Source organism: Heterodontus francisci, chromosome 7 (genome assembly GCF_036365525.1).
Source record: "Heterodontus francisci isolate sHetFra1 chromosome 7, sHetFra1.hap1, whole genome shotgun sequence".
Taxonomy (NCBI): Eukaryota; Metazoa; Chordata; class Chondrichthyes; order Heterodontiformes; family Heterodontidae; genus Heterodontus; species Heterodontus francisci.
Window position 1 is genome coordinate 19,541,805 of NC_090377.1, and position 23,914 is coordinate 19,565,718.

Genomic DNA, 23,914 nt, shown 5'->3' on the forward strand with positions numbered 1-23,914 from the left:
GCTGACTGATGGGAATTTAGTTCATCGTCGTGTACCAATTGGGAAACAGTAGCACTGATTTAGCAGATGTGCTTTTGGATGGTTGAGGGACCATCACTCTAGAGGAAAGAACTTGAGTTAGAAGTTAGAGAAAGATCTGTCTGATGAGAGACAGCTAATGTTTTGTGTTACAACTTGCACCGTCCCAGAGACCTGCCATGTCAGGTTTCCCAGACGACGAAGCAAACCTACTCAGATGATGTAACTGACAGGTCTGTCTCCAGCTACCATTTATTTCAGCCCCTCTTGGATGCCAGTCACAGTACGGGAACATAAACACGAATTCAGTCGAGACTGAAGTGTCAAGTAAGTGGCAAGTCCGTAGAGGCAGTTTTAAATAGTGTGTCTGAGATGGAGGGGGAGCACTTTAGGTTGACAGCACTTTACCCCCTTGAGTGATGTTCTCTTTCATAATTCCATGCTGTAAATACAGTGTAAAAAGTCAATCAAACTAAAGGAGCATAGTCTGGTAGTGGAATGGAGTGACAAAATAAGGCTTCAAATCTATTCCGTAAGTTGCAGGTCTTTGCAAGCCAAACAAGGGGAAATGAAGTGGAGCCAAACTACTCCTTCACAGGGAAAAGCAGCAAGCCAAAGGGACAAACAACTCAAATTCGCTCTCAGGGTCTCAAAGCCTCCCTCATCATTCCCTCCCTTCTGCAATCGGCAGCCTACCGAAAGTTGGCATCTTCTAGCAACCAGTTCCTGCCTTTTTCTAAGGTCGTCTTTCATTGGTTTCAGTGTTGGTGGAATCCTGCCATGTGTGTGTTGGTGTTAGGCTTGTTGAAACCTCGTCAAAGAATAAAGGAACAACAACTGGATTTATTTCTGCTTTAGACAGCTACGCTTCCAGCTGCTCAGCCTGTGCTTACAATCTCCATCTTGCAGGCTGTCTTACTGCTCCTAGTTGGATTGAAAGCTCTATATAGGGCCTGATTATTTTGGGGCAGATCATCATGTGGTGTGATTATGAGAGTGAGCTAGAAGTGTCACAAAGGATAAGTAAGAAGAAAAGCTCAAAAATAAAAATTTGACATTTTTAAAATTTCCTAAAGCAATTCGCAACCTGAAGGAGTGAGTCTCCATACTTATAAATTGTTTTCTTTCAGAGGGAAAAGAGGTTGTTTGACAATAATGAATAATTATCACGTTGTTAAAAGGGTACTTATGTTGATAATTACTAGACACCATGTTCAGCTGGCAAGAGGCCTATCAAGGGTGTCAGGGGTATATTTCCTAGGTTGCCAGGAACTTGCCCCACAGCCCTCTTGAAATGGGGGAAGTGGGGGGGTGGATGTGGGGAAGCAGAAGATTTGCCCATGGTTCCTCCTTCTAAATTTTGTTGGTCCTCCAAAATGGGACAGAATCCTCATAAAACTAAGTTCCAGCTCAGTTTCCTGGCCCCTATCAGTGATCAATCCAATTCACAGCCTCGGTCCAATTAGAAGTTCTGGCCCTAAGATTGAAATGCTAATGTTTGCATTGAACACACAAGATTAGAACCATGGACATAGACTCTGAAACGTTGGGCTGGATTTTAAAAGCAGCTTGGAGTTGGAATCAGAGGCAGGTGGGCCGGCAATGTCACGCTGCTGACCATCGTACCTGTACAGCGCCACGATCCCAACCCCAAGCCATTTTTGGAGAGGCTGATGTTATGGGACGACCTTAAGAGGACCACCTTAAGAAGCTGTAAGTGAACGTTACCGGAGGAAGTGATGTCACATCATAGATAAGCAGGGAGTTGTGGGTGTAGCCCGACAGAGTGAGACGTGTCTTGGTGTTCTCCTGCAGTAGCTGTATGTATTGAAGTTATAATAAAAACCCACTTTTTCATTGGATATTACATGTAGTCCTATGAGTCTTACAATAGTTCACATACCAAAAGAACAAGTAATATTACAGCTGCCAGAACTTAGTAACAATTTGTGCCTATTAAGGCCCCATTCCCACACTGATTGGGATTTCTAGTTGTCTATGCGGGTGAGATACATTGGCCTGGACCGTGGCCGGCCAACTATGGTGGACCCACATCGGGAAAGGGAGAGGTCTGCACATCATTCGGTGAGGGACCCTCCCAAGCTGCACCAATCATGCCACCAGGCCATAGATATGGCTGCTGGCCATTCTGTAGAGGGGATGGCTCTCCACGATCTTGGCCAGGAAGCTGTGGCCATTTAAAAATTTTTTTAAATTACCTCTTCTTCAGACCTCTCTTTCTACATCAAGAATCAGCAGCTCGCACCTCAGCTGGTGGGGCTATCGATGTGTCAGGGCTGGAGGGCCTCCCATTGACCATCTAGCCTCGGGGGCCAACCCACCATCCTTAATTGGACGGTGAGCCCCGCTCCCTGCTATTAATTGGCCTAGCCCTTTAAAAATGCAGTTGGGCATGTCTAGAACACGCCTTGCAAGGTCAGGACCTGGAATTGGTCCTGACATCCGGTTCCCGATCCGGAACTGAAATTCCAGCCCATTATAATGAAACTGTTCAGACTTATTATCAGCTCAGAATGTCACAGTACCATTCATCTCTGTCAGCGTCGCAGTTACAGTGATAATTAGTATCCAAGCAGCTCTCCTCCAATCCACAGGCACATTTCTGAACGCCAGGAGATGAACCTCCCCAGTAAGTTTGCTTTTCATTGGTCCTCCCAATCCACCAGGTCAAAGGTGTCCCATCTGAAAGAAAATATAAACAGAGCATAAAATTTGACAGCATATTTGAGATTTTATGGGTTTGAAAGAGTCTTCCAAGATAGGTTTTGTGGATAAGAATTACTTTGTTAAAAAAAGAGATATTGCAACTCATTTATGTCTTTTGTCTGAACACAAGTTGCAAAACTGTGTCTCATTAATCCTTTACAGACATAAACTTTCTTCAAGCATGAAATGCATAGCCACTTAAGCTCTTTTACAGGCAATTACAAGAAACTGGAATAGTGCCAGAAAGTGAAAATAAAAAGAAAATGGTTGTGACTGTACGATCTCTTCATTGTGTCAACAGACATGAAGAGATGAATGGTAAGAGCATTATCTTTGAAAAGGCGGTTTTATAATGTTTGCAACAAGATTTTGTGCAACCTCTTATCATTAAAAATAATGAAAGCATATGATTTTGTCATCAATCATGAGCCAGTATTTCCACTGTCTCCGGGATTTTTTAATTACATAGCATTTAAAGCACAGAAACAGGCCATTCAGCCCAACTAGTTCAGACCAGTGTTTTGTGCTCCACATGCACCTCCTCCCACCATCTTCACCTCATCCTACAGAATAACCTTTTATTTCTGTGTTTAACTAGCTTCTCCTTAAATGAACCTATGCTGTCCATTTCAGTTCCTCCATGTGATAGCATTCTCACCCCTCTCAAGATAAAGAGGTTTCTCCTGAATTCCCTATTGGATTTATTAGTGACTATTTCATATTTATGACTCCTAGATTTGAAGTAGAAACATTTTATCTACGTTTCCCCTATCAAACCTCTTCATAATTTTAACAACCTTTATTAGATCACCCCTCAGCCTTCACTTTTCTAAGAAACGAAATCCAGACTCTTCAGTCTTTTCTGATAGTTATTGTCACTCTCACGAGAAGTGCAACCATGAAAATAAAAAAAAATAAACTGAACTGTTATAAAAAATTAAAACAATTAAAAATAAAAGACTGGTACACTTTTGCCTTCAAAAAGATGGATGACACAGTTATATGACAAATAACATCTCCTCCACTAAAATATACATCCACGTCTGCTAAGAACTAAAACTCATTAACCCCCTCTACATTGAAATGAGACAGCTCATCACACATGGATGTGAGCCATCCACAAAACAAGCTGAAACAAAGACACTCTCAGACTCCAAGTCTCCAGCTACAGTTACTACAATAAGGTGTGAACATCCCTCATCTTATCAAAATGGGCTGAGATCAGAAGCCATTGTATAGCCCCTCAGGAACAGAAAGCCTAATGCCACATAGGTGAAACTAACACTAACAAGGAGAACAAAGGAAGTCATCACTCATCAAGTCATCAGATCATCAGGATCATTAGTCTGGGATCTCCAGCCACCAAGAGAACATCGAAAGCCATCTTTAATTCCAGCACTAGGCTGAACGAGAGAGAGATCAATGCGTGGGTGGTGTTGTGAACATTTTTGGGTGATTATTGTTTAATAAATATTTAATCGTCTATTTTAGACTCAATAGGAAACCTGTCACTGCCTGTTTATTTGGTCAATAAAACACAGGGGCTGAAACACTAATTTAAAACAAAACACTACCTGTGGTCAGTTGGAACTTGTTCAGTGGAAACCAGCCACACCATTTCCCATGTGTCCGTAACATTATAACGGCACAGTTCTTGTATTATTCTTGTAAATCCTTTTGCACCTTCTCAAGTGCCTCTATATCACTTTTGTAATATGAAAACCAGAACTGCGCACATTACTTTAAGTAAGGTCTAACTAAGGTTTAGCATAAGTTTAGCACAGCCTGTCTGCTTTTCAGTTCTACTTCTCTAGAAATGAAACCCAGTGATTTATTAGCATTTTGTGGCTTTGTTAACCTGCACTACTATTTATAATGATTTGTGAATCTGTACTCTCAGATCGCTTTACTCCTCTACCCCATTTAGATTCTTATTACCTAATGTGTACGTGGCCTCCTTATACCTTATACCAAAATGCACCATCTCACAGTTACCTATATTAAAATTAATTTTGTTATTTACATGCGCATCCTATATTTTTATTAGCATCTTCTGATGAATTGTCGCAGACTTCTTCAATGTTTATTATTATTTTTTATTTATTTAGAGATACAGCACTGAAACAGGCCTTTCGGCCCACTGAGTCTGTGCCGACCATCAACCACCCATTTATACTAATCCCATATTCCTACCAAATCCCCACAATTCCCCTACCACCTACCTATACTAGGGGCAATTTATAATGGCCTATTTACCTATCAACCTGCAAGTCTTTGGCTGTGGGAGGAAACTGGAGTACCCGACGAAAGCCCACGCGGTCACAGGGAGAACTTGCAAACTCCGCACAGGCAGGACGCTGCAATTAGGTGTTAGTCACAAATTTTGAAATTTTCTGATTCCCCAGTCCAAATTATTTATGTAAATGGTGAATAATTTTGCTCCTAGCAATGATCCTTGTGGAACAGCACACCCACCTTCTACCATTCTGATAAACAACCTTTAACCCTAACTCTTTTTTTTCTGTCTTGCACCCAATTTGTTATCCATTCTGCTACATATCCCGACTCCACAACCTCTGGATTTAGTCCTGAGTCTACTATATGGTACCTTATCGAATGCCTTTTGAAAATCCAAGCCTATTCATTACTAATGGGTGTACTTACACCACATGGACTGCAGTGGGTCAAGAAGGCAGCTCACCACCACCTTCTCAAGGACAATTACGAATGGGTACAAAATGCTGGCCTTGCCAGCGATGCTCATATCCCATGACTGAATAAAAACAACCTTGCCTACTCTGTTACTTCTTTGAAGAATTCAATAAGGTCGGACAAGCAAACCGTGCCCTTTTCAAACCTGTGAAGACTATTCCTTATAATATTTAATATTTTTATTAATGGCTGGTATGGGAAGTTGAAAGGTTCACACTGGTGTTTCTTGGAGGTTAGGGAACTTTGGCCTAGAAATTTAATGGCATGTAACAATCCAATACGGCAGCCTGATGGAATGTGCTGGAAGTTAGCCACATGCCATCTCGGTAAAGGCAGAAATAGGGGCATATACATGTGGGGGGGAGGGGTTAAAGCCCATATATGGCCCCTTGTGTAAAGTTGGATGCCCTGAACGTAAGCAGCGCCCAGCCAGATGAGGTCAGGAAAACACGGTCCACCCAGAGTGGCCATTCGTCCGGTTTTATACCAGACAGTCTGGTTTTCAGGTCATCAGTCCCCTGTCCGGTCCCCGATTTGAACCGAATACTTTATTGTCTGGCAATTTTATTTTGAAGTGCTAAGCCTCTCGGGAAGCATTTAAAATCAAAGTCATTGGTACGGCCAGTGTCTGCGAAAGCCCAGCCCAGGGCCACCATAGCAGCTCTGCAAAGACGGGCAAATCCGTGCGTGTGTCCTTTTGTCGCCCGTGCTGCGTTTAACGTACACGTGGAGCCACACTGATGCACACCGCTGTCCTGTAGCTGCCATGAGGGGAGACACAACACCAGCCCGGCAGAAACTCTCCATGTCTGACTGTGCTTTGCTCCTCCTCTCAACCTGGATGTTGCTGCCCATACAATGGTTCGGGTCACTAGGCAGTCTCTTCACTTGAACACAGTTCCTCATTAAAAGCATCACTCGATTTTTTTTTTAACCTGCTTTAGCTCTTCCAAGTTCATTACAAGCTAGAAATATACAAGCTCCCCAAGTCAGGCTCACTGTAAGACACTGGGGCCATTATGTAAGGTATTCTCACTTGTTTGAGAAAAAGGTTCGAATTAATGGTCATTATGAATTTATTTTAATAAACAAAGTGCACAAATGCATGTGTGTGTGTGGAAGTTGGCAAGGGTGTCTGCTATTCTTGAGATCTGTCAATCAGTGGCCACCTTAAAGAGACCTAACCAGCAGTCCTTACAGGTCACCAGCAAAAAAAAAATACTTTCAAAAAAACTTACCTGAATGTGGCTCCAGGAAGTGCAGGAGTGCTCCTCCCAGCTCCATTGAAGTACCAAAGATCATCCCCTCTCAGTCCCCTCCAGATTTTCCCCTCCCTCTACAAATCTGGGAGCTCCTCTCTTCCCAATTACTGCAGCCCTTTCTCTACTGATTGCTACCCCCACCTTCTACTAATCACTGTCTCCCCATCCCTCCTGGTCACTCTCCTCTGCGCTCCCAGTAGCCCCATCCATCCCAATCACTTCCTATCCCCCACCATGACCTAATTGGGGCCATTGCCGGTCTTGTAGAGGCTCGAAATTGAATTTCTCTTCATTGGCAAGCTGCTGGGGGACACCCAGTAGGTGTCTCCAGTCCCTTGGTCTCATGTAAATGAGGGTCAAGACCCAATATCAGGTGAGCCTTGGACCTACCCGATCTGGTGCAGGGATCATTCCCTGTGCTCTGCTTGCATTGGCAGGCAGGCTGGCATGGAGCAATTTCTGTATCTAGCAATTTTGAGACTGAGTGAAGAACCAGCATAAAAGAGAAAAGGAGAAGGATAGATCCTTTTGCCCCCAGCAGCGACTACACCTTCATTTGCACCCACTGTGGGAGAATCTGCAGGTCACGGATAGGGCTGACTAGCCACCAGTGGGCCTGCAACCGATGAGTACAACTTTCCCAAAATCTTTCATCCGCGAAGAAATGCCAAGAAAGAAATGTACTTGATAAATTATCTGATGTTTTCCTTTGTTTCCTTTCTCATTTGATTTTGATAAAGGAAAATCTGCTGAGGCAGAACATACATTCAATATCTTTCAGCACTTCTCCATATAAAATATACAATTGAGTTCTTATAGCTTTGTCCCTGGTGACTAACTGACAATAGAAACAGGACAAATAAACTCCAGTAATCGCATTTAGATCGGGGATTTATTTGGTCTTTGCATGTAAATGTCATGAAGCACATTTTGATGTCAATTTTGAAAGTGATCTATTTTGGCCTTTATTTTGTGAAAGTTGTTCAGCCTGCCTCCTGGTGATAATTTGGTATTGTTTATTTTATTTTATATTTTGCTCTCTAAGCTATTTTTAGTGAAACAGCAGCTACTTTTTGAAAGGAGAAAATGTACAACGTGTACACTTTTTCTCCTGTTGTATATTGGATTGAAAAGGGTTAACTATTTGCTGGATATTCAGCTTCTGGCCAATGTTTATCACTCAAACAACAGCACTGTGAAGAAAACAGATTATCTCATTGCTGTTCATAGGAGCTTTTATGCGTAAATTGTCTGATATTTTTCCGACATTACATTGGTTTCATTGGCTGTGGAGCGTTTTGGAACATTCTGAGGTTGTGAAAGGCACCATGTAAATGGAGGTTAGTTACTTTTTTTTCTTCTGGTTCAATTTATATTCATTGGCTGTGAAGTATTTTGGGATATTCTGAGGTCATGAAAGGCGCTAGATGAATGCAAGTTCTTTTTTTTCTTTAATTAAGGCCGCTTCCAAAATGAAAGGAATCAACTTTTATATGGAGGGAAGGACAAGAAAATAAGAGAAAGAGAGAGAGAGAGAATATAAATATCAGTGCAGTGTTATTGTGGCTGTCTGTTTTGGTTTTGATGTGAAATCATTGTTCTGCTCAGCTATAGTAACTATAACACTATAGTAACAAGCAAGGCTGAGTTTTATAAAATATATTTATCTGTTGAGCAGTAGCAAAATTATCAGGAGTGGAAAAGTACAAGGGTACAAAATAAATTGAAGCCTGACTAGTGCAAACTCTTCAAACTTAATCGTAAAGCTTAAACATTTGGCCTTGCATTACAGCGGGTGTGGGACTATCACATCAAGGATGAGCTCACACCCTAATACAAAATGCTACCTGCTAAGGCCAATGAGAACTTGAAATTTAAAATGTCTGGAAGAATAGGATATGAAGCAAGGTGACCTTGAATATCCCACTGCAGATGATACAGCAAAGGAGATCCTTGAGCTTCATCGACCTTTCCTCCTAGTGTAAGCCTTTACGCTTGGGATTAATCTAGTTGCAACTTCGCTGCATCTTCTTCAATGCATGTGTGACCTTTTTTTGCAGCATTGTGACCAAAACTGAACATAGTACTCAAAGGGCAGCACAATAAACCAGAAACCAGGGATCACAGAGAAACAAAGAGACAACCTTTTTCAAGAGCAGAAGATACTGGAAATAAAAACAGAACATGCTATGAAGACTCAAGAGATCTGGCAGAATCTCTGAAGAGAGAACTAGAGTTAGTGGGCTGGATTTTGTTCTCTGCCCGACGTGGGGTTCCGTGACGGGGTGGGGCCGGAGAATTGGAGCGGCTGCCACGGAACCCTATACCGGGATTGCTGGACCCAATCTCCTCAGGGGCGGGATAGGCCAATATCAGCCTTCCCAGCCAGAGGCCAAATAAGGGCCTCTTCCCGCTGCTGCTGGGATCTTACCAGTGGCAGGGGTGGTGGTGGGAGGGGGCCCGCCACAGGGGAGGACATCTTGGAAAATGAGGTGCCCTCCCTGCAGGCTTGGGGGAGGTGGGGGAGTCCCTCCTTTGTGGGCAATTCATGGCCCAGGGACCATCCACCCAGAGCCACTGTATCTCCCCGGGACCCCCTCCCTCTGGCCCTGTGATTGGCCGGCAGCTCTTGGGGATGGGATCCCTGTCCCTATTAATTGTTTCCCTATTAAGGGATCCCACCTCCTTAAACTTTATAACAAGAGGATTGCTCTGAGGGCCAGAAAATATGCAGAAGTGGGGTTCTCCCCATTTTTTCGGCCCAGCGCTGGGAGCCCTGCCTCCTGCATAAAATCCAGCCCAATATTTCAGGTCAATGACCTTTTGCCAATCTTTTTTTTGTTCCAAAAGTCCTAATGACAGTTGGCCACTGAAACCTTTGATAACCTTTTTGATCAGTGGTAGCGGTGATAGTGCGAGCCAGGGGGCAGCCGGGAAGGTAAGTTTCACTATTAAGTACTTACCTCACGCTTCGGCGGATGCGGACACGGGGACTGCTGGGTAAGTGAACTTATATATTCTAAACCCGAAACACTACACGTGTAGTGTCTCCCACCCATCCTCCTCCTCTAACCAAAAAAAAAGGACTCTTGTGTGGAGGGTTTGGTACGGTAAGGTTTTCCTTTATTTTTTTTTTAAATCTCTGTTGTCAATTTAGAGCAGAGGAGATAGAAGCTAGGGCAGTTGCATGCTCCTCTTGCACGATATGAGAGGTAATGGTCACCACTTGTGTCCCTGCTGACTTCACCTGTGAGAAGTGCACCCAACTCCAGCTCCTCACAGACTGCGTTAGGATCATTCAGGAGGCTGAGGGGGTGATAGAGAGCAGTTACAGGGAAGTAGTGACACCCAGGTTGCAGGATAAAGGTAGCTGGGTGACCATCAGGGGAGGGAAAGGGAATAGGCGCACAGTGCAGGGATCCCCTGTGGCCGTTCCCCTCAATAATAAGCATAGCGTTTTGGATACGGTTGGGGGGGATGACCTACCAGGGGAAAGCACAGCGGCCAGGTCTCTGGCACTGAGCCTGGCTCTGTGGCTCAGAAGGGAAGTGGGGAGAATAGGAGAGCGATAGTGATAGGAGATTCAATGGTTAGAGGAATAGACAGGAGATTCTGTGGTCGCGAACGAGACTCCCGGATGGTATGTTGCCTCCCAGGTGCCAGGGTCAGGGATGTCTCGGATTGAGTCTACAGGATTCTTAAGGGGGAGGGGGAGCAGCCAGATGTCGTGGTACACATCGGTACCAATGACATAGCTAGGAAAAGGGATGAGGACCTGAAAAGCGAATATAGGGAGTTAGTTTGGAAGCTAAAAGGCAGGACGAGCAGAATAGTAATCTCAGGATTGATACCGGTGGCACGTGCTAGTGAGGCTAGAAACAGAGAGTGAGTGCAGCTGAACACGTGGCTACAGAGCTGGTGTAGGAGGGAGGGCTTCAGATATGTGGATCATTGGGATACCTTCTGGGGAAGGTGGGACCTGTACAAGAAGGGCAGGTTGCATCTGAACTGGAGGGGCACCAATATCCTGGGCGGGAGATTTGCTAGAGCTCTTCGGGAGGGTTTAAACTAGTTTGGCAGGGGGATGGGAACCGGAGCTACGGATCAGTGGATGGGATAGCTGTTGAACAGGCAGATACAGAGTGCAGAGAGTCTGTGAGGAAGGTTAGACAGTTGACAGGGCAAAGTTGTAGCCAGTATGATGGGTTGAAGTGTGTCTATTTTAATTCAAGAAGTGTCAGGAATAAGGGTGATGAACTTAGAGAATGGATTAGTACTTGGAGCTATGATGTTGTGGCCATTACGGAGACTTGGATATCACAGGGGCAGGAATGGATGTTGGATGTTCTGCGGTTTAGATGTTTCAAAAGGAATAGGGAGGGAGGTAAAAGAGGTGGTGGAGTGGCATTGCTAATCAGGGATAGTATCACAGCTGCAGAAAGGGAAGTCGTCGAGGAGGGTTTGTCTACTGAGTCATTATGGGTGGAAGTCAGAAACAGGAAAGAAGCAGTCACTTTATTGGGAGTTTTCTATAGACCCCCCAATAGCAGCAGAGACATGGAGGAACAGATTGGGAGGCACATTTTGGAAAGGTGCAGAAGTAACAGGGTTGTTGTCATGGGGGACTTCAACTTCCCTACTATTGATTGGACTCTCCTTAGTGCAAATAGTTTGGATGGAGCAGTTTTTGTCAGGTGTGTACAGGAAGGTTTCCTGACTCAATATGTTGTAGATAGGCCGACTAGAGGGGAGGCTATGTTAGATTTGGTGCTTGGTAACGAACCAGACCAGGTGGCAGATCTCTCGGTGGGAGAGCATTTCGGTGATAGTGATCACAACTCCCTGACATTTACTATAGTCATGGAGAGGGACAGGAGCAGACGGGATGGGAAATTATTTAATTGGGGGAGGGGGAATTACAATGCTATTAGGCAGGAACTGGGGAGCATAAATTGGGAACAGATATTCTCAGGGAAATGCACAACAGAAATGTGGAGGTTGTTTAGGGAGCACTTGCTGCAACTGCTGGATAGGTTTGTCCCGATGAGGCAGGGAAGGGATGGTAGGGTGAAGGAACCTTGGATGACAAGAGATGTGGAACAACTAGTCAAGAGGAAGAAGGAAGCTTACTTAAGGTTGAGGAAGCAAGGATCAGACAGGGCTCTAGAGGGTTACAAGGTAGCCAGGAAGGAACTGAAGAATGGACTTAGGAGAGCTAGAAGGGGACATGAAAAAGTCTTGGCGGGTAGGATTAAGGAAAATCCCAAGGCGTTCTACACTTATGTGAGGAACAAGAGGATGGCCAGAGTGAGGGTAGGGCCGATCAGGGATAGTGGAGGGAACTTGGTGCTGGAGTCGGAGGAGGTAGGGGAGGTCCTAAATGAATACTTTGCTTCAGTATTCACTAGTGAGAGGAACCTGGTCGTTTGTGAGGACAGCGTGAAACAGGCTGATATGCTCGAACAGGTTGATGTTAAGAGGGAGGATGTGCTGGAAATGTTGAAAGACATGAGGACAGATAAGTCCCCGGGGCCAGACAGGATATACCCAAGGATATTACGGGAAGCGAGGGAAGAGATTGCCGCGCCTTTGGCGATGATCTTTGCCTCCTCACTGTCCACTGGAGTAGTACCGGATGATTGGAGGGTGGCAAATGTTATTCCCTTGTTCAAGAAAGGGAATAGGGATAACCCTGGGAATTATAGACCAGTCAGTCTTACGTCGGTAGCGGGCAAATTATTGGAGAGGATTCTGAGAGACAGGATTGATGATTATTTGGAAAAGCATAGTTTGATTAGAGACAGTCAGCATGGCTTTGTGAGAGGCAGGTCATGCCTCACAAGCCTTATTGAATTCTTTGAAGATGTGACAAAACACATTGATGAAGGAAGAGCAGTGAATGTGGTGTATATGGATTTTAGCAAGGCGTTTGATTAGGTTCCCCATGGTAGGCTCATTCAGAAAGTAAGGAGGCATGGGATACAGGGAAAGTTGGCTGTCTGGATACAGAATTGGCTGGCCCACAGAAGACAGAGGGTGGTAGTAGATGGAAAGTATTCAGCCTGGAGCTCGGTGACCACTCGTGTTCCGCAGGGGTCTGTTCTGGGACCTCTGCTCTTTGTGATTTTTATAAATGACTGGATGAGGAAGTGGAAGGCTGGGTTAGCAAGTTTGCCGATGACACGAAGGTTGCTGGAGTTGTGGATAGTGTGGAAGGCTGTTGTAGGTTGCAACGGGACATTGACAGGATGCAGAGCTGGGCTGAGAAGTGGCAGATGGAGTTCAACCTGGAAAAGTGTGAAGTGATTCATTTTAGAAGGTCGAATTTGAATGCAGAATACAGGCTTAAAGACAGGATTCTTAGTAGTGTGGAGGAACAGAGGGATCTTGGGGTCCATGTCCATAGATCGCTCAAAGTTGCCACCCAAGTTGATAGGGTTGTTAAGAAGGCGTATGGTGTGTTGGCTTTCATTAACAGGGGGATTGAGTTTAAGAGCCTCGAGGTTATGCTGCAGCTCTATAAAGCCCTGGTTAGACTACACTTGGAATATTGTGTTCAGTTCTGGTCGCCTCATTATAGGAAGGATGTGGAAGCTTTAGAGAGGGTGCAGAGGAGATTTACCAGGATGCTGCCTGGATTGGAGGGCTTGTCTTCCGAGGAAAGGTTGAGGGAGCTAGGGCTTTTCTCATTGGAGCGAAGAAGGATGAGAGGTGACTTGATAGAGGGGTACAAGATGATGAGAGGCATAGATAGAGTGGATAGCCAGAGACTTTTTTCCAGGGCGGAAAGGGCTATCACCAGGGGGCATAATTTTAAGGTGATTGGAGGAAGGTTTTGGGGAGATGTCAGAGGTAGGTTCTTTACACAGAGAGTGGTGGGTGCGTGGAATGCACTGCCAGCGGTGGTCGTAGAAGCAAATACATTAGGGACATTTAAGCAACTCTTGGATAGGTACATGGATGATAGTAGAATGAAGGGTATGTAGGTAGTTTGATCTTAGAGTAGGTTAAAGGTTTGGCACAACATCGTGGGTCGAAGGGCCTGTACTGTGCTGTATTTTCTATGTTCTATGTTCGATAACATAGCCTGACAGAAGCAGAAAGACTAATCACTTTATTGGAAGGAATAATTTTACTTTGAAGCTCTTTATGTAAATATTAAGCCAGCGGCTGGAGTCACTGGTTTGGTTGCTGATTAACAGATTATTTTTCCTCTCACCTTTCCATTAATCTGCTCTGTTGACAATAAACTGCAACTCATTTGAAATTTCGCAATGAAAATAATTTTATGATCATCAGCCCAAACACAAAAGCCAAATGATTAAAAAGAAAAATCCCAACATCAACCTGGTACTTGACATTCAACTCTGAATTAGAATTAATCCATGCAAATATCTCTCTCATTGTTATGTTATCACCAGTGTACATTTGTGTTCAGTTACTTTGCATGCATTCAACTCCAGATAAACACATGCCTGAGCCAAATATAACTCTTGTCCAAGCATATTGCTGCCAGGTTTTAATAAGTTTCATTCACTCCAGCTATTTTGAATTTCCACATCCCATCAGAACACTTGAAAATATCTTGAAGTGTTTCCCAATGACTGGTGTATCGGTGCTCATCCAATTAATCAGACTATCTAATTACCTCCAGTAAAATAAATCTAAACTATGTTTTTTTCATTTTTTTGTTTGTGCTAACAGTGAACTGTCAGTCAATGTAAATGAAAGAGAGAAAGAGATTGCATCTATATAGTGCCTTTCACGACCTCCAGATACTCCAAAATACTTCACAGCCAATTAAGTACTTTCGAAATGTAAACATTGTTGTACTTTAAGGAAAGATGGCAGTCGATCTGCACACAGCAAGATCCCACAAACAGTAGTGAGAAAATGACCAGATAATCTATTTTAGTGATGTTGGTTGAGGGATAAATATTGGTGAGGACACTGGGAAGAATTCCCCTGCTCTTGTTCAAATAGTGCCATTTGATCTTTTACTTCCACTTGAAGGCAGACGGGGCCTCAGTTTAATGTCTCATCAACACCTCCGACAGCACAGCACTCTTTCAGTACTGCATGTAAGTGTGAGCCTAGATTAAGTGCTGAAGTCCCTGGAGTGGGACTTGAACCCACCACCTATTGCCTCAGCTGCCAGAGTGCTATCACTGAGTGGCTGCTGACATGGCTTTTTTTAATGCCAAAACTCAACAGTGGGTTTTGCCTCTCATTTGACTCAAGATAAAATGTAACTGTCCATGAGATGATTAGTGGTTATAATTCTTCTTTGGCCTCCTTGTCTTGACAGACAATGGGTAAGCGCCTGGAGGTGGTCAGTGGTTTGTGAAGCAGCGCTAGGAGCATCTGTCAAGGCTAATTCGAGAGTGACAGACTCTTCCAAAGGCGCTGCAGATAAAATTGGTTGTCGGGGCTGTTGCAGAATAGGCTCTCTCCTTGCGCTTCTGTCTTTTTTCCTGCCAACAGCTAAGTCTCTTCAACTCGCCACTGTTTAGCCCCGCCTTTATGGCTGTCCACCAGCTCAGGCGATCACTGGCAACTGACTCCCACGACTTGTGGTCAATGTCACAGGACTTCATGTCGCGTTTGCAGACATCTTTAAAGCGAAGACATGGACAGCCGGTGGGTCTGATACCAGTGACCAGTGGTTATGCACAGATACCAGTGGTTATAAATAGACTCAGACTTAAGAACCTCTGAAACACTACCTAGTGAATCTGCCATCTTGTGGGAATCTGAATCCAAGTAGAAAAGCAAAGTGGGAAAGAAGGTTAACATCTGACTGGATCCAGACCGTGAGATAACTATTGTGGCACAGAAATTATACACCATCCCTCATGTAACTAGTCACTCAGAAGTAAGCTATGGAAGCTCAGTACATTTTACCTCAGGTAGATGGTGCATTGCATCGGCAGTGCATTGCCGACATAACTACAGTTGCTGCATTTAAAATAATTTGTTGTGTGTGAAAATGTTTCTGAAAGACACAATATGGTGTTGTATCCATGAAAGTTTTACTTTCCACTTTCTTCATTTTACTGAGTTTATCATGCTTCTATTAAAATACATGTCAAAAAGGCCAAAAGATTTTTAAATCTACAATTATATATTATGAAAGATTATTCAATTTGAAGGAAATCTATCTAGGGTCCCTTCCCTCTTAATCCAACCCACACATATTAAAATTTGCTCTAAGATTGGAAATTCTTCACTGTGAGATTGAATAATTATGAAGGGGTTTGATAGCATTGACATAGAGAAGATGATCTGATTTGTGGTGAAGTCCAAAGCTATAAAAATAACCAAGGCTGGAATTTTACATGCCCTGCAGGAACAGGCTGGAGGTGAGTCGGGGGTGGGTGGAGCATAAAATTGAGTGGGATTCAGGGGGGTGCTGTTCCCGTCACCTTCCTGCCCCGCTGCAATTTTATGAGCGGCAGGGCTGGTGACAAATGGCCTGCCCCCTCCAGGCCAATTTGGGCCCTTAAGTGGCCAAATCACTGCCACTTAAAGGCCTTCTCTGGCCACCACTGGTATATTTCCAGTGGTGGGTGGGTGCTTGAGTAGTTCAGAAGGCCAGCCAGTAAAACCTGACAGTCTCGCTGTGGGGAGGAGGCCCTCCTGTTTGGGCACCCTGTGCCCAATGGAGGGTCCCCCCCACGCCCCCCCACCCCGTGGCACAAGCCGTCCCCCACTGGAACACATCCCCCCAGCATCTCGTGACTCTTCCCACCCCTACATTGCCAAGGTCCAGCCGGTTGTCCCCGGCAAGGCCCCACATATTTACCTGTATTCTGGGGCCTCGTCCATGTTGCTCGTCCTGGCTGGCTGCAGTTCCAGCAGTGGACACCACTCCTGGTGGTGCTGCTGGGACTGAAGAACTGCAGGCCCGCTGATTGGCTGGCAGCTCTTGGAGGTTGGGACATCCTGTCTCAGAGGGGTGGAAGTCCCGTCAAAGGACAATTAAGGGCCTGGGCCACGTGAAATTACGGTGTGGCTTCCAGGCCCAGCGGAGGCGGGCTCGCCACTGACCTTTTCTGTCGTTGGGTGGGGCCTGTGGCCCGACGTGAAATTCCAGTCCTAGTCACTAATAAATCCAATAAGGAATTCAGGAGGAACTCCTTTACCCAAAGAGTGATTAGAATGTGCCACCACAATAAATAGTTGAGGCAAATAGCATTGATGCCTTCAAAGGGAAGCTATATGAGTCCATGAAGGAGAAAGGAATAGAAAGATTTGCTGATAGGGTTAGATGAAGCAAGGTGGAAGAAGACTCATGATGAACATAAACATCGGTACAGAATAGTTGGTCTGACTGGCCTGTTTCTGTGCCGTAAATTCCATGCAAAATGCAATTCGTTCAGTCATGAACAAACTCAGGTAGAGCACTGTCTATATATACCAGAAACAAGAACCTTCAGAAATGGTGCAGGATATTATTGCACCAGATAGGCGAGTCCACGTGCTTCAGAAGAAACATATGAACAAAGATCTGTGGGGCCATTTGTCTATCTGAGCTGGTGATGCACAGGCAGTAGCTGAAATTAAAAAAGTATCAGGAGATACAACCTCCTCTTTCCTAAAAAATGCTACAGACCTTAGTTGTCCACTCTGCACCCTCCACCCCAGCATCACCAGACAACTTCATTCAAAGATACAGAATTATCTGTTCATGCATTTATCTGTAAGTACTATGCAGATTGCAACAGCAGAACGTAAGCAAGCATGCAACCTTTTTCATCTTAATTTGATTAATAGAAAGTCAGGAATTAATACATGAGTGAAAGTTCCTGTTATCTACCAGTCAAGGCCATGTTCCTGGTCAGGTATTGAATTTGTCACTAAAATCTCTGCATCCAAACTGTTTAGTTTCCCCACTTACGGCAAGTAAAGAGGAACATTTCAGAGACAGTGGTGTAGTGACATTATCACTGAACTAGTAATCAAGTGTCCAAAGCTAACGCTCTGGGGACATAGGCTCAAATCCTACCATGGCAGGTGATGTAATTTAAATTCAAATAATTAATAAAATGATCTGGAATTGAAAGCTTGTCCCAGTAATGGTGCCATAAAACTATCGTCGATTGTTGTAAAAACCCATCTGGTTCACAAGTGTCCTTTAGGGAAGGAAATCTGCCGTCCTTATCTGGTCTGGCCGACACGTTACTCCAAACCTACAGAAATGTGGATGACTCTTAACTGTCCTCTGAAATGGCCTAGCAAGGCACTCAGTTGTCAAGAACAATTATGGGCAACAAATGCTGGCCGTAGCAATGACACCCACATCACATCAAAAGAATAAAAACATTTGAAAAGTATACTGGGAACTACAATATTTTCAACATTCAGATAGTCCGTAACTCTGCTGAAGACACGCAGAAAGGTTACAATCTCTGCTGGGACCAGAATAAAATGGGTTGCAGACTTCCCCAGCAGTCTCCTGAGCCTTTGATTGGGCTAAAGCTGCAGTCTATCTAAGAGGCAGTGAGCCAAAAGATGGGTGCGATTCTTGGTCTGGAAGATCTCCATTCCTCTGTCTTACTGGACCTGCAATAAGCGTGGGGGTCTGGTGCACCAAGTGAGAAAATGTAGACGTAGGCCTCAATGGGACCATTCTGGAGATAGGTTGATGGGGCTCCTCATCATTCCATTCCCACCCTTTGCTTGGCCAGCCACACTAAATTTTATAGCCTCATGGTGTAGACGGGAAGCCAAAATGTGTCCCTGGTTGGCACAGGTCACCAACGGGAATGATTCTGGAGACACATTAAGGTTGAGATTTTAACTCACTCAAAGCCCAGTCACTAATGCATAGTTAAAATTGGGCCCATCTCTATAGAGATTTTTTTTATTTGTTCAGGAGATTTGCCTATCCCTAATTGACCTTGAGAAGGGGGTGCTGATATGCATTCTTGAACTACTTCAGTACTTGTGGTGTAGGTATACCCACAATGCTGTTAGGAAGGGAATTCCAGGATTTTGATCCAGTGACAGTGAAGGAACGGCGATATAGTTCCAAGTCAGGATGGTGTGTGGCTTGGAGGGGAACTTGCAGGTGGTTCCCATGCATCTACTGCCCTTGTCCTTCTAGGTGGTAGAGGTTGTGGGTTTGGAACATGCTGTCTAAGGAATCTTGGTGAGTTGCTGCAGTACATCTTGTATATGGTAGACACTGCTGCCATTGTGCATCGGTGGTGGAGGGAGTGAATGTTGAAGGTGGTGAATGGGGTGCCAATCAAGCGGGCTGCTTTGTCCTGGATGGTGTTGAACTTCTTGAGTGTTGTTGGAGCTGCACCCATCCAGGCAAGTGGAGAGTATTCCATCACACTCCTGACTTGTGCCTTGTAGATGGTGGACAGGCACTGGGGAGTCAAGAGGTGACTTATTCGCTGCAGAATTCCCAGCCACTGACCTGCTCTTGGAGCCACAGTTTTTTTTAAATTCTTTCATGGGATGTGGGCGTCGCAGGTCAGGCCAGCATTTATTGCCCATCCTTAATTGCCCTTGATAACTGAGTGGCTTGCTAGGCCATTTCGAGGGCATGTAAGAGTCAACCACATTGCTGTGGATCTGGAGTCACATGTAGGTCAGACCAGGTAAATCCAGCAGATTTCCTTCCCTAAAGGACATTAGTGAACCAGATGGGTTTTTACAACAATCGACAATGGTTTCATGGCCAACATTAGACAAGCTTTAAATTCCATATTTATTAATTGAATTCAAATTCCACCTTCTGCTGTGGCGGGATGCGAATCCATGTCCCCAGAGCAATACCTGGGGCTCTGGGTTGCTAGTCCAGTGACAATACCAGTACGCCACCGCCTCCCACCGTATTTATGTGGCTGGTCCAGTTCCATTTCTGGTCAATGGTGACCTCCAGGATGATGTTAGTGGGGAATACAGTGATGGTAATGCCATTGAACGTCAAGGGGAGATGTTTAGGTTCACTCTGGTTTGAGATGGTCATTGCCTGGCACTTGTGTTACTTGCCACTTATCTGCCCAAGCCTGGATGTTGTCCAGATCTTACTGCATCAGGACATGGCCTGCTTCAGTATCTGAGGAGTTGTGAATGGTGTTGAACATTGTGCAATCATCAGTGAACATTCCCACTTCTGACCTTATGATGGAGGGAAGATCATTGATGAAGCAGCTGAAGGTGGTTGCACCTAAGATACTACCCTGAGGAACTCCTGCAGTGATGTCCAGAGAATGAAATGATTGACCTCCAACAACCACAACCATCTTCCTTTGTGCTCGGTACAACTCCAACCAGCTGAGAGTTTCCCCCCTGATTCCCATTGACTCCAGTTTTGCCAGGGCTATACTAGGTCAAATGCTGCCTGGATGTCAAGGGCAGTCACTCTCACCTCACCTCTGGAGTTCAGCTCTTTTGTCCATGTTTGAACCAAGGCTATAATGAGGTCAGGAGCTGAGTGGCCCTGGTGGAACCCAAACTAAGTGTCAGTGAGCAGGTTATTGCTGAGCAAGTGCCACTTGATAGCATTGTTGACAACTCCATCCATCACTTTGCTAATGATCGGGAGTAGTCTAATAGGGCAGTAATTGCCCGGATTGGATTTGTCCTGCTTTTTGTGTGCAAGACATACCTGGGCAAATTTCCACATTGCCGAGTAGATGCCAGTGTTGCAGCTGTACTGGAACAGCTTTGCTAGGGGCATGGCTAGTTCTGGAGCACAAGTCTTCAATACTATTTACAGAAAGTTGTCAGGACCCATAGCCTTTGCAGTATCCAGTGCCTTCAGCCGTTTATTGATATCACATGGAGGTGAATCAGATTGGCTGAAGTCTGGCCTCTGTGATGCTGGGGACCTCAGGAGGAGATCGAGATGGATCATCCACTCGCCACTTCTGGCTGAAAATGGACGCAAGTGCTTCAGCCTTGTCTTTTGCTCTGATGTGCTGGGCTCTCCCATCATGGAGGATGGGGATGTCTGTGGAGCCTCCTCCTCCTGTCGGTTGTTTAATTGTCCACCACCACTCACGACTGGATGTTGTAGGACTGCAGAGCTTAGATCTAATCATGTTTATAGCTTATTAACTATGGGCGTATATATCCATTGTGACTTCACAAATCATTTCTTCTTGTGCTCTTTCTTGTTTTGCTTTTCTTCACCATGAGGATTGTTCCTTCAGTGAGAAATTATCTCACCACAAGATGCAGTTCCAATTCAAGGTTCTGGGCTCGAGGACTTGTTTTGAATGATTTGGTTGAATGAGACTGCCATTTAGGGGAGGCCTATGGAGTACTCTGTCTCACATAGAAATGAATCAGCCACAGGGCTCAAGTACCTTGTCAAAAATGCTGCCTTCAAAATGATAATGGATGGTATAAAAAGAAAGTAAAGGAAATGTTGTATGTTTGATTCGTCTAGCTCAGAGACATTACTGAGTCTTTGGTAAGTTTCAATAATGGCTAGTTTATTGCATATTAAAGAACTATATACAACTTTACAGAAGTATGTCTAACTCCACTGAAGCCATACTGCTTCTCTTCTCTTCAAGTCTCTCTCTCATGTTATCTCTTACATCATTTCAGTGGGAGGTGTTACTCACACTGTCCCAGACATTCAACCTTTCAAACCCTTTTACTGCATCTCCCCTGAATCCTTTGTCCATATATTTTTTGTTACATTTATTTTTACTTTTACATACTACCCCATCTCCTCGCAAGTCTCTGAATCACAGATTCAGTCTGTCAGGAGGCTTCACAACTCTCCCTGATCGTGTTATTGTCAGATTCAGAAGATCAGTAGTCTTTCTCTGAACTCTTGTTTCTTGACTTGGACGACCTTCATTGAGATTTGTAGTATCCTGTGCTTTCTGAATTTCAGGTTCAACATCTGGTTCAGCCAAATGTATGACTGATTGACATCTTTGATGAAAAGATTTATGATTTCTCCTGTTTCTTCTTATCGTATCTTCTGAGGTATGTACTAAATAAGATCTCTGTTGATTTTCCTCTCTCTGGATGATTACTCCTTCTGTGCCTTGGTCTCGTACTCATACTTTTTCTACTTCCTTCAAATTGGGTGGGTTCCTGGTACAATATAGTCTATTAAAGTTATAAGCTTGTTGTTTTCGATAAGACTTTTCGCTGTCTTGAGCTCTCTGATAATCTTGGACTTATAGCCCTGGACGTAATTTTTTGGGTAGGATGGGAAATTGTGTTCCGAACTTCCTTCCCATCATCAGTTCGGATAGTGCTTCATTAGTGGGTGTGGTATCTTCCTCGGCGTGAAAAGACATACAGGTTTAGCAGCTTTTCGCAAAGTACTACCATATTCGGTCTTAAGTCTTCCTGGACCAGTAAATCATTTCAGAAAGTCTTTTTGGAAATGACTCCTAGATTCTTGCTGCTCAACCTCTTCCACTTTTCTGATAAGATTAAGACAAGCTCTTCTACTTAAATGAGAAAATTCTTGATTCTGTGGAACATACAATGTTTCCAATATCCGCTTTCCTTTGTATTGGAGTGTTGCCTGTAGCTTTCCCTCTACTTCCAGTTCAATCCCTCCTGGACCATGTAACTGAATTTCTGTTGGTTGCAGGCAATGCGTTAATAACCAAGATTTGTTGTCTGACAAAACTGTTACACTTTCTCCAGTGGCTACTTTAAACTTTGTAATCTGTCTGTTGACATATATATCTGCATTCCTGAATGCATGACTAGGGTCATTGATCTCACCAAGGAGGTTTTTTGATTTCTCTTCTGATGGATATGGTTCTACTTCATGAATAGCTCTATGCATGAAGACTTTTCCTGTCGAACCTGTGAAGGTAGGGGTTTTACTTTGACATATCTTCCCAAAATGGCCGACTTGTTTGCAGTAAAAGCATTCTGCTTTGTTTGCAAGACACTGTTCGTGTCTGTAGTTCTTTTTAGCGCCACAGCGCTGTCAGGGTTTCATGGCATCTTGCACTTTTCCTCCCAAGTGTACTACCTTTTCTGGTGCTTCGTTTACAGTCCTGTGCTTAACGAACTGTATGGTCACTGGACGTTTCCTGAACCAAGGTTTTTCTTCACCTCTCAGGATTGCTCTGTTCTGCTTATGGACTTCTGCTTATCTCACCAGCTGTATTGCTCTTTCTAGGGTGAGGTCTTCCTCAGACTGCAATAAATCTGATAGGGATTCATCAACAATACCTACTACAATGCGGTCTCGTATTAATTCTGCTTTTTGGTCTCTATATTTGCATCCTTCAACTAGCCTGTAAAGGTCATGAATAAAAGCATGGCTTCATGTGGTTTCTAGACCCTCCTGTTGAATTTGGCCCTTTCTAGAATCTTGTTGCTCCTCATGAAATTTTGATCAAAGGCCTTTAAGACTTCTTCAAATGTATCTGATGTCTCATTAATGCCTTGTCTTGCAATATCATCTGCTATTGCTCCTATGGAATAAAGTAATGTGTTGACTTGTTCTGCTTCAGAGTTTCTGTCTAATTTTGAAGCAATTCTGTACCTCAAAAATCTTTTTCTCCAAAGTGACTAGTTTTGAGTTTGATTTGGTCCTTCCATGTGTCCAAACCTCTCTGGTAGCATAAATTTAAGATCCATGGCTTTTCTAGGTCGCTTACCCGTTGTTCTAAATTTGTGTTCCAGTATTGGAAGTTTTCCCATGCTGCGGTCATTGTCTTTCCCTGGGGAATCTCTCTGCTAGACTAGGTATTTGGTGCTTGAAAGCAGCTTTGCAGCATTATTTCAAGAATCTTTTCACTTCCTTGCCTCAGAATATCGAGTACTGTTAATCGCTTTCTTTTACATGCTGCCTTGCAGTTGTTATCTGTAATGGCGCCCTCGCTAGGGATCTGGTTTTCCCAGCGCTGCCTGCCCAAAGCGCCATTAAAATTAATTTTCTACCCTTTTTAAGGATTGCTCACCAGATCCCCGACCATTGCTTGGTTCTCCACATCAAAGCCTGCAATCGCTGGACCAGGATTTTTTTTCCACAGACCACCACACATCTGTGGTGCAGCTTGAATTCCTCTGCAAGCCTGACTCTCCGTATCCCCACTTCATCTATGAAGTAGCCCTGGAGCTCCTCACAGCCTCTTCTCAAATTCTGCAGTTTTGGTGCCACTTTTTTCAGGTCTGACTTTCCAAGCTTCTTTAAAGTTGTTTTTCAAAGTTTTCTGGGTCCTTCACAGCTGCCGCAT

The 23,914-nt window shown here is 44.2% G+C and overlaps 1 protein-coding gene across 3 annotated transcripts in view; it reads right to left on the minus strand.

Moving 5' to 3' along the window:
* LOC137371882 (contactin-associated protein-like 5) overlaps positions 1-23,914 on the minus strand; it is a 761,481-nt gene that overhangs the window by 295,595 nt on the left and 441,972 nt on the right. For all 3 annotated transcript variants that reach the window (XM_068034863.1, XM_068034865.1, XM_068034866.1), the window contains one exon: positions 2,565-2,721. In XM_068034863.1, the coding sequence (XP_067890964.1) occupies positions 2,565-2,721 (157 nt within the window). The remainder of the gene's footprint in view (positions 1-2,564; positions 2,722-23,914) is intronic.